Source organism: Pieris rapae, chromosome 1 (genome assembly GCF_905147795.1).
Source record: "Pieris rapae chromosome 1, ilPieRapa1.1, whole genome shotgun sequence".
In the NCBI taxonomy this organism is placed as follows: Eukaryota; Metazoa; Arthropoda; class Insecta; order Lepidoptera; family Pieridae; genus Pieris; species Pieris rapae.
Window position 1 is genome coordinate 12335670 of NC_059509.1, and position 11557 is coordinate 12347226.

The 11557-nt window shown below is 32.4% G+C and overlaps 1 protein-coding gene across 5 annotated transcripts; it reads right to left on the reverse strand.

The window, feature by feature from the left end:
- Positions 1-1555: 1555 nt before the first annotated feature.
- LOC110997496 (serine/threonine-protein phosphatase 4 regulatory subunit 3) lies at positions 1556-11418 on the reverse strand. Of its 5 annotated transcripts, none has more exons than XM_022265676.2 (10): positions 11358-11418; positions 10551-10968; positions 9431-10366; positions 9001-9193; positions 8724-8866; positions 7846-8021; positions 7119-7309; positions 5677-5859; positions 4796-4917; positions 1556-3145 (listed from the first exon to the last, which is right to left on the reverse strand). In XM_022265676.2, the coding sequence occupies exons 2-10, from the start codon at positions 10848-10850 to the stop codon at positions 3029-3031; spliced, it is 2361 nt and encodes a 786-aa protein (XP_022121368.1). In that variant the 5' UTR covers positions 10851-10968; positions 11358-11418; the 3' UTR covers positions 1556-3028. The 5 variants fall into 5 exon arrangements, with proteins under 5 accessions (XP_022121368.1, XP_022121372.1, XP_022121367.1 ...); XM_022265680.2 differs by having other exon boundaries at positions 4820-4917; positions 11322-11401; XM_022265675.2 differs by having other exon boundaries at positions 11322-11401.
- Positions 11419-11557: the final 139 nt, after the last annotated feature.

The following is an 11557-nucleotide window of genomic DNA, read 5'->3' on the forward strand; positions in this document are numbered from 1 at the left end:
CTTATTGGTGTAAGAGACCGCGAGCGTCATTTTCGAAATGTCGTTGGGGGACTAAGAAAATTACAATTACGTTTTTTGTAATTGTATTTTATTCATTAACAATACAGTACAAAAAATCAAATCTATATTGCTTTAAACGAAAAAATCTCAAAGCCACGCTTACATTTAAAATTAATCATTTTAAATAATTCTTTAATGTCAAGCGATGTCCCCGTTTGTCTATTGTCATTGAGAACTAGACCGTATCTGTGGTGGGGGAATGTTTGTTGTTGAAAAATTTTAGTAAAACATCACCAAAAATTTTAGGCTAGCAACACTGGCTTTTGCGTGGCTCTGGTAACATTTTTGGTTAAGAATGCACTGAATCACCGAAATAAAATCTTGAATTCTCTATATAATCGTTAAGTGCTTAGTTCATTCCCGATCCATATTTCAAATACCATTTCTTACTATTTGAACTGAAACCCAGAAAGCTGATAGTAACTTTGAATATGTGGGCATGAGAATGTAAGGCGAAGCGAAGGCCAAGTACCCCAATCACGGGTCACATTATCCAGATCATTAATGGTGGATTATTTGAAATTGCCACGCCCACCACCCCCTTTGTGCATCAAAGCGATCGCCACCTTTGAAAAATGTACGAGTATCGTGTCAAAATTAAGAATCGCAAACTCGTACATATAAATATTGTCAGACATTACTACGTATGTTCAATTACATGCGAATTACACAAGTGTTTCGTCAAAATCGATGAAACTCGAGATTTTTACAAAACCTTACGTTGAAAATTAAGGATTATCTTAACCGATGCATTAACCACTGGTTAATGTATGCAACGTATTTTTTAAATATTTCTATATGTACAGAACTACCAGGATTGTAGTAGCATTCAAGAGTTTGACAAAGTATTAGAAAAAAATGTCAAACTTGTGTCGAGTACGTATGAACATTCTTCTAATGTCCATCCGTGTTAAGCCGCATTTGAAATATTGAAATAGTTACGTTAATTGGTATACGTAACGTACGCTATTAGATTTGACAGCTTGAATCAATCGATATCAAATAAGGCTTTTATTTTTTAAAAGCCTTTTCTAAAACGTTACTTGTATCTAGTTTCAAATATCTTCAGTTTGAAATATCTCATGGTCCTATCTGACCAATGGTTTATTTTGTTCCCTTTAGTTCCAAATACGGCCCAAGTTCTCCATACGAATACACCCAACACTAAGATTATTAAAATCTGACAGAAACATTTCAATACTTAATACTTTGGCAAACGTATGCAGAAACACTTGTTTATGAAAATCTCATGCGTTGTTTATTTTTAAGGAAAGAATCAATTACAGAGTGTTTAAGACAGCTTTAGACGGTTCAAGAGAAATAAAACTGAAAACGCAACTTGTGTAACTTGCAGTAATTTGCCGATAATTGTTTTAGCTACAGATGCAATTCCAATAAAAATATTCTATTGTTGGTCGTTTAGTGTATCCTCTCAACACACATACACACATTCCACATTTGTGTCGTTTACTAAAAGTAATATAATAAATCCCACTCACATTTTCTTTGTACTTTATTTGATTACAATCAATCCGTATGGTGACCTCACAGCTCAGAAACATTTATGTTTCATTTCAATCGTTTACGAATAACGAATCGTTTCTTTATTGTTAATGAGAATTTGTGATAAAACAATTCGCTTCCTTAATTTGGAAATGCAACATAAATGCACAGCCCATGTGTACGCACACGTATACGTCAGGCTGACCGAGCTCCGAAAATAATTTTCTTTAAGAAAATTTGTATAAATTATAATTAAGCGTTCCGTGTGTTCAACGTATACGTACAACCGTGTACGTATACGTTGTTTGACGTATACGTACGTAAATGCGTACGCATCGGCCGTTTTGACATACCATAACCGATATTTTGTTCTACATTGTGATACCTCCCGGTTAATACACTACGACGTTCAACTAATGATAATGCGACACTTGAGTGCCATTCGTATTTACATTATATATTATAATAAAAAGCATAAATACTGGGTTATTTTGTATTGAGATACGACTTATACGCTCATTTTTAATGTGAATTTTTGGCCTAAAACATCAATCGTAACAAAATTACAGAATAACCCCCATTAATTTAATAAATATTAGCGGCCGAAACGTGAGAGCGTTATTCGCTTTTATATATACATTTGTATTAAAAAAATATGGCAGTACCATCAGGAATAAAATCAGAAAAAAAGATCATTGAACGTCGGCCGCAATTTCGTTTTGGATAATTTTTAATTAATAAAATAATTAGCGAGGATAAAACTCGTCTGTACATTACTGAAATTTCAGTGATATTAATATCACTCGGGAATGGAAGATTAGTAATGGCCAGTTTTCTCTGATATAGATACAAAATATTTAAAACGGTCCAAGGTTGTCAGTACTATAGATAATATAATTTAATATACTTCAACAAATTATACAACCCTAACGTTACATTAATTTGCATTATGGTTGTATTATGTATTCATAGTTAAAATATGCACAAATACCATAGATAACAAACTAAAATTAGGCTAAAATATGGAAGGCAAATATTAAACGTTTTAACAAAAAATTAGATTTTTTGGCTATTTAGAAAATATATTTAAACTGACCATTACCTAATCACACGAATCAGAGATATAATCGCGCGCAAATGAGGGGTCGCGCTCAATTACATTTTTTCAACTAAACTCACTCAAATATAACTTACTTAAGCGGCTCTTAAATTTGGTAGACTTTTGCTAAGTTCAGCTTACCGGAAAACGGTCCGTCGGCCTTTTGACGCTTAACGTTCCGTTATTTATCAGTAAATCGACGTTTAGGAAACGGACCGTTTACCATGAACTTGGCTTCATGTTAACAAAAAGCCCTTACGTACGCACAGGGGAGCGAGACGGGGGTATATATTCCTTGAAACTGGGACCCCGGGAACATCATACTTTCTCCAGCGGAGACGTTAGGGGACAACTGGAATTTGAAGACTACGCGAGTCTGGGCCGTTTTGCGTCCCGCTCCTCATTTGTCCCACTCGTTCCACTCGTACCGCTCGTCCCACTTTCCTCCTCTTCATCGGAATCTCCGTCATAATCCACCAATCCCTGGAACAGATTTTATATAAATATACTAAATACTAATGACCTGAAGCGTAGCAAGCGCAAATTAATTCTACGATTTTCTATAAATTCTATGAAAACAAATATATAAATATGTACGTGCATATCTCCGAAACGATCTTCCACGCTGCGTTTGTTTTCGTTATAATCAAGACAAGGTAAAAAAAAAGGGCATTTAGAAAGAGACAATACTGTGATATGTTTAACTATATATATATATAAATGTTTAGTTTGACACCAATCAATGAAACGCGAAGCACACGTTCATATTACGTACAACAAATACGTACTAGCTCTTACTAAATATTAAAACATGCTTCTCTTACAAAACTTGAAGTGAAGCTGAAATGGGTATGAACATTCCTTCCCTAAATAAAGTTTTATTATGGAAACACACACACTCAAACTATGAGGATACTAGGAAATATTAGAAGACCGCAGCAGCAACAATTCAGTTAATTCTTTAAAACATTAAGTATTCATTTCAGTTTTTGTCTATTAATGTAATGTTTAGTGTTTCATACATTTTGTTAAATGTAATCTGTTTTGGCTTTGTATATTGTCTGTGTGTTGTAATCATATGGCTATGTGTTAGCTGTAAAAATACTAAGTAAATACATTTTTATATAGTATAAACCGCCTATAACGCCGTGAAAAATATGTTGAATCTTATATTAAGTGAAATTTCTCATGTCTAACAAAATGTCTCTTCTCACAAGCTTAATACAATTTCTTCCAAATGCCATTTGCAATACGAAGACGAAGTCGTATTGCTTGGTGGGTTCGGCGGTGGATTCGTGCTCATCAAAGCTGGCTGTGATAGAGCTGTTATCTATGACAGGCCGGCTTTGATGACGCGACTCGGCACCTTTGACTTGGAGATGCGAAGGCAAGGCAAATTATAACGGCATGCGGCGAATTTCACTAAAAATAGGTAAGAAATAAAATACTGTCATTGATTTGTTTTCTCTATACAAATTAAGTATTGTTATAAATTAGTCTTGATTAAATTTTCTTTGCGAATCAAGTCTTCCAAATATTTATTTTTCTTGCAACAAAAATTCAATGTAGATGAACAGTATTTTATTTTGTATCTACCAGCGACACACTATATCAGATATTACAACTAAAAATGATATATACTGACTTTTAAAATTTAAATAAAATGTTTATACTTATGTATTTGTACATTGTAATGCGGTACAATATAGAAAACTGACTATTTATTTTTAAAAAACATTTAATATTTTATTTTAAACACCTCGACACCATAAGCCCAGTGAGAATATAAAAAAAGAAGAAAACATTTGAATTAGTGATTTAGTGTTAGTGCACGTAAGTCTTAAGTAAAAAAATAGAAGAAAAGAACAGGTATCTTCTCTTAAAAAGAGACTGTAAGTAGTGTTATATAAGGTTAGACTGAAATTACTTATTAATCTTAAAACTATGTGTTACTAACTACAAATGATGTTTTGTGTCATTTGACCTATCCAAAGTCGTTCTGTTCATCATTTGTACGTACGGAATTCGATGGAAATAAAATATTAATGCTAAGTGGTATTAGTAATAATAATAATGTGTTGCCAGTGAGGTGCGATGCAAAGCCCCCTCCGTGATCGGTAGGACACTAATTACCTTACTGAGTAATGTGGGCGATACCTGTACGTCTGTTTGGGGCTTCGGCGACGCACTGAGCACCCGACTTGGCCCGTTCGCCACCTCTGTGGTCGGGGAGACTTTCTTCTCCACTATCTTTCCTGGAAATGGACATTTAAAATTATATATATATATATATGTATATATGTTTGGGAATGCTCCGATAATTAGGAAATGCTATGCGATGTATTTTGTTCCTACTTTTGCTCATCATTGAGATTCATAAGTTAATTTGATTTGAATTGTTTTCTAGTGTCTATTGTCTAAAATAATAACTATACGAATTAAAGTACGGCTATTGTTCGTACTGGGCGTACCAATCAAGTAAAAAAGGCGCCATCTTGACTTATGACAGCGCGTTCGGGGGAAGAGGATTCATGTGTGCAATGTGGTGATGAGACGCTGGACCGAGTTGTGTCTGTGTTTTTTCTGGTTGCGTAGATTGTGATTAAAAGTAAGATTGATTGACCTTGACTCCCCTGCTTATTATAATGAGCAGCAGATCCACTTTAACAACAAGTTAGGCTAAAGTGCCGTTTGAAGTGTTAAAACTAATTTTTATTAAATATTGTACTATCTATATTAGTGTATTTTGTGTTTGCACTCTACCCACATGACGCTCACTAATGCCAATAATGACGATGCTGTCGAAGGCAATATTTATTTAAAAGACATTTATATAAAATATATAATACCATTAGTATTTTATTAAAAATATTTGTTATAAATTATCATACAAATAATTAATTTATATTTCCCACAAAAATTACCAGTAAAAAAAATCAATATTACAATGCTGTACACATTAAAATATAAAAATACATAATTTTTTACTCCAAAAAACTAATAGCAATACTCACCGATCGCATCCAACGCGTGATGCGCGTGCGTCTGCGCTGTATCGAGAGGCGCTTCATCTTCCAGCTCGTCCTCATCATTGAACCACATCTCCTCTTCGTCATCAGGCTGCCGCGCTTCGCGTCTGTACCGAGACCGGAGGAGAGATGGAACCACCGCTTCTGATACTCCAACGCTACCACTTACTGGAATCAAATATTCATACATACAGATAACGAATCACGGCGGTATCAATAGGTTTTTTAATTAAATATTTATGTGCGCAATTAATACTTGCTTGATTGAAGACAAAAATCGAGATGTGTCAAAGACAGTTAGATACACATACCGGCAAAGATTTTGAACAAAAATCCATCCTACGTAGAAGCGATTTTTAGGTATCACGGGGCGGCGGAAGTAATGCGTAAATTTTCCCCCACTTCCTTGTTGAATGCTCAAGAAGTTTGCAGGTATCTGTATCTATTGTCACATGTGCTCTTGTCTGTGGCGGTATTTCATTTAAAGAAAAATCCTTTTTAATTTAAATTTATTGCCATTACTCTTTATGGGACGGACGATGGCACTAAGCTCTCTGATACTTTATTTACGAAGTTTTTGCTTTACATACAAACTAAACTATGTAGGTTATTAATAATTACTAATAAAAATATAAAAATTACAATTATCTCTAGCTATATAATATGTTTATATTATTATGTATTTTATTCATATAAAACATACCCAAGGTTTCTCAAATTAATCGAATGCATTTTATCTAATTAGTTTATAAAATTAATAATTGTCCTGTGACCTTGTTTCATCTACATAGTAAATGATAAAATAAAATAGTATATGTATATATTTGTTAAAATTCGGCCATGTATGAGCTGTAATACTGGTTGTATTTGAATATGTCCAAAACCTTGAGTTACACGAAAACATTCTTAGCTCATTAAGTTGCAACACAATTACCTCAAAAGTTGCAGGCCTCAGTGCAATTAAGGTCAAAGCTTTCAACTAAAGCAAAACTAGTTTAATTAACAAATTCATGTCAAATCGATTAAATGTTTGAACCTTTTTGTATATATTATGTATTCCATTTGGGTTATATCTAGTATTATTGTTTTTAATTAAATTTAAAATAATACTTGTAAGCTTAAAAGTTTCGCCACTTATTGGTTTAATTATCACACTTTCCCCTACCACGTATTTTATTAAAATATTTTTAATTAAAAATATTTTTTTTTTTAAGTTACACTTCTTTTGCCGCGTTAGGAAAAAAATATGAGAGTAAATTGATGCGCGCGCGCACCGTCTAAAAAAACCGACACCCTGAAGCGAGATATAGTCAATAAACTTATTTTTAGTGTCGTCAGAATACGGCGAAAGATTTTTTTTAACTTTTAATGCGTGTACATAAGTAGACATTTTTATTTATTTTAATGAAAAATCTCTTTAGGCTCACCTCTATCTCTCTCCTTCAGCTTGTCCTGATGCTGGTCGTAGCGCGTCCTCAACGCCTTGAACGTTTGCACGTACTCCACGTCCTCTAATATCTTGCCGTAGTTCTCTACGACGTGCGAACACAACGACTTTATGTCCTCAAGTTTGATAAACTCAAATAATTCTAATATAGCCGAGTCTAATAAATTATACCTGCAATGTCAAAAATGTTTTTGATGCGATTATTCAAAGAAATCATACATCTATCGTATGAGTTCGTTAACAAATAGTATTTTAATTTCAATTTATAAAGGTATGAATTCAGTTTAACTGAAAGCCGATAAATATAGTTATATTTTTTCTAAAAAAAAATAATCTTGAAAATAAACTTTAAAGTCTTGTAACATTTTAGAAACAAAATCAAAGATCCAAGCAGATGGATTTGAATAACCCAAACCTAATTTAGTTAAAATAACAAAACTAATTGATATATTGTGACCATTTTAACTGCTAAATGTAATCCAAATTATAATTTTAGATAAATGTTCTACAGTCTATGCCATTTGTCTATTATTAATATTCTAGTAATAATGTAATTACACCTCTATTAAATTATTATTGCTTTGGTATTTATTTATAAATTACAAAAAAAATTATAACCAACCTAAAAATAATAAAAAATTGAATACTGCCAATAATTCGGTACTTAATTAAATTCCTACTTATAAAATCATAAAGTATAAACTCACCTTCCATTATTCCTAAGGAACGCATCTATCACTGGTGCAAAGAGATTTCCCTTTATAATATAACGATTATAGTATTCGTCCTTCAAGGCGATAATCTTCCTCATAAACCGCAGAGCGCCGAGGACCAGAAACGTGTGCGTCGATCTCATCAGGACCAAAATACGACGGAGCAGATCCTAAAAGAGAGATTGCATTAGATTTTACACTAAAATTTTTATTTCCAAAAAAAAAAAATCTATCTATCTATATAGAATCCGAAATTCTACGTATAATGTAAACAAAGAGTAGATAAAGGAAGAGGAGAAAAATCTGTATTTAGAAATAGCAAAAGTTTATTTCAGACTATTGTAAGTAATTACATTTCACATGCAAACGGATTTCTTAGAAAGTTCGTAAGCATTTTCATTAATTTCGGCAACTCAAAAAGTACCTTATTATTTAATTGTCGTTATTGAGGCTATGTGTAATGCTATGTAGAGTGTATCATTATTCTATGTGTATGTTGTAAAATCCTAGCGTGTTACATAGAGTTTACACTGCATATGGCCCTAAGGGCATTGTTATAAAACAAAAGTCAAATGGAATTTAAATTGGAAAAAAAATTCTAACATACCTACCTACATAACCAATACCTAAATATAAAAACTGAGTGGCAACAGAAAGATATATCTTTTTGTTATATAAACCTTTTTAGTTCAACAGAAAATAATAATTAATATCCATTAATAATTTTTAATGGTTTAACCAAAATGTCCAAAGTATGAGTCCCAAGGAAACAAAATGTTTAATTCATCTGAAGGTGTAGAAGGTTTATAGCAAAAAATATCACAACCCACCCGGGGACTGAGACTTATATAAGTAAAATATTAAAAACTTACTTTATTTAATATACAGGTCTTGATGTGGTATGTATGATGCTCGACACAGAAGGAAAGAAGTTCCAGCACTAAACCGAGTAACTGCACTGTATGGTAATCTTCTTTTAGTGGTGTCTCGCCTGTTGTGTTGTCTAGTAAGGGTGCTGTAAGTTATTAGTATATTTTTTATATTTCTATTTTTGCTTAAAATGCTACATGTTTTAAAAAAAGAAGAGAAAATAAGATTTGTTACAGATAAGAATATTGAACTCTTGATAAATTCACAAAAAAACTTTACCTATTAAAGTTTGTACACTGTGCTTGTAGAAAAAATTTAAGAAGTCCGCCTTTTCACTTTTATTCACAGATGCCAACATACTCTCGGGATCGAGAAGTATACGTAGAACACCCATAAGTTGTACGGCCCCACCCAACTCAGGATCTCTATCTCGAAGCATTTGTTCTATCACAATGTTTAAAAGCATTTGTTCCTGAAATATAATAAAAACAATTTAAATTATTATTGGAATAGGATGATGGTGTAAGATTTTTTTTGTATTAATGAGTAAAATATTGTGAATTATTTTATTATTAATGATTTTTTTTTAAATTAACAAAGCTATTAATGAGTAAAATATCAAAAATATTTTATTATTATTCCAAAAAAAATTAGCATATTTTTTTTGTATTAATGAAGCTATTAATGAGTAAAATATATTATAAATTACCTCTTCAGTGTTGTTAGCTTGTTGTAATGTGTAATCCCTCACTACCGAAGGTGAAAACTCAACTATGTATGTCAAAATATCTATAGATGCAGTCTTAGTCTTCTGATCATCTATACTTAGTGTTATTTCTAAAGCAGGCAAGATCCCCAATGACACAAGTGTCTTATAGAAGGCATCTTTATCTTGGGGCTGAAGATTTTGAGAAAAATTACAAAATTCCTTTAAGAATAAAACTAGATCTCGCCTTTTCACATCTGGTGTCTTACTGTCCATAAGTAATTTAAATAAATCTGTTAAAAACCTCTCATCTTCTTCTATTAGCTTCACTATTTCTACTTTATTAAAAAATATAAAACTGGACAATGTGCTTAACAGATTATCTTCATAAACTGTTGGAGTCGGTAAGACAATATCTTGTATGTACTGTACTCTATATGTTTGATGTATTTTAGCTAGTAAATCCTTATTTTTAATGGGAATGGCTTCTCGAAATTTAGCAAGCTCTCTTAAATATTCTCTATGTTTCTTAGGCTGGGGTAAACTGGGATCATACTCAAGACATCCGACAACATCAAATATTGTGTCATCTGCAAACATTGTTTCAAACAGTGTGTTTTTATTGAGAAGAAAAATGCTTTTGAAGATCTCATAGAGATGGTGCAAGCCTTCAATATTCTCTATATCTTCACACATGTGAAAGAGATTGAGAAGTTTTTTAATATAGTGCTGGCTCTCTAAAGCTGCTGCTAGCTTGTCCTTTCTTGTTGGAGAGACCAAACAACTGTTTACCAATTCACTGATATCTTCCAAGCGACCCATTTCACAGGCGGGTAATTCTACTGGTTGTACACTATCAGACATTTCATCATACCTCTCATCTTCAGATTCTTCAACTATATCTTGTGTTATTTCAACAGAGGGATCTTTGCCTTGTACCTATAAACACAAGGGTTAAAGTTATAAGAAATTGGAATATTTGTGTTTCAGATTAATTACTTATTGAAACAAAATATGATTGTGGTATTAATGCAATTGAAAGTAAAAATATTATATAACTATCCCATATATACAATTTAATAAACTTAACTAAATACAACAAGGATTTTGAATCCACACTTACCTGACAAATTTTCTCCCATATTTCATCACATCCAGCTTTCTCTTGAAAACTTAAAGCTAAATCAAAGTTATCACCTTCTGACCATACTATTAAAGTATCTTGTTGTTTTTGATACGCTGTATCTGGTTGGATCTTACTTTCTAATAATAATGTTCCATCTGATTCTGCTCTCACCAATAAAGAGGTGCCTTTTAGCCTCTCAACATAACATGAGGATACATGCCCTGTCCCTCTATCGTCCCACTGCCGGTCAGCGTTCAGAGCATACAGCTTCACCCTTCGTCTAGTGTCAGTAGTCATGATCGCATTCGCGCGACTACAACTAATATCTCAAATTATGAATCACGTTTTCGGGCGCTATTCATATGCACCGGCAGTTTGAATTATTTAACTCCCATTGGTAATAAAACATAGGCTTCTGAAACAAAAAACATCCTATAATGTACACATAACCACTAAAATTTTGCATATATAGATAGAACATAATTACTATAATTAAATTCAACTCTCGGGTCTTTTCAAAAACACAACATACTACATTTAAATAACAACGTATATATTAGGAAATAACGTTTACTGATAAGCACCAACGTAAATATCAATTGAGCTCATTAAATTTTTGTACGACAATGGATCACAAATTATCGGAAATTACAAACAAAACAATACAATCACCAGACTTTCACTACACTTTCATAAACTAACATAAAACTAAAACTTTATCATTGATTACATTTTATACTTAAACCACACTAAAAACAAGATATTTACCGGGATACACATTACAGAATCGTCAAATTGACGTACCTTCAAAATATTAAAACATCAGATAACGCCATATTGGATTTACAACAACGCTTCTACTAATGGGGTTCTCAAATTAAAATGTGAAATGGCGGTAATTTTAAATACTTATTATTTACGAACTGGTAGTTTAATATGCTGTTCTTTTATTTTGTTTTTTGTATGTATTAAATAACTTTTTGTCATTTTATTAAAGCAATGTA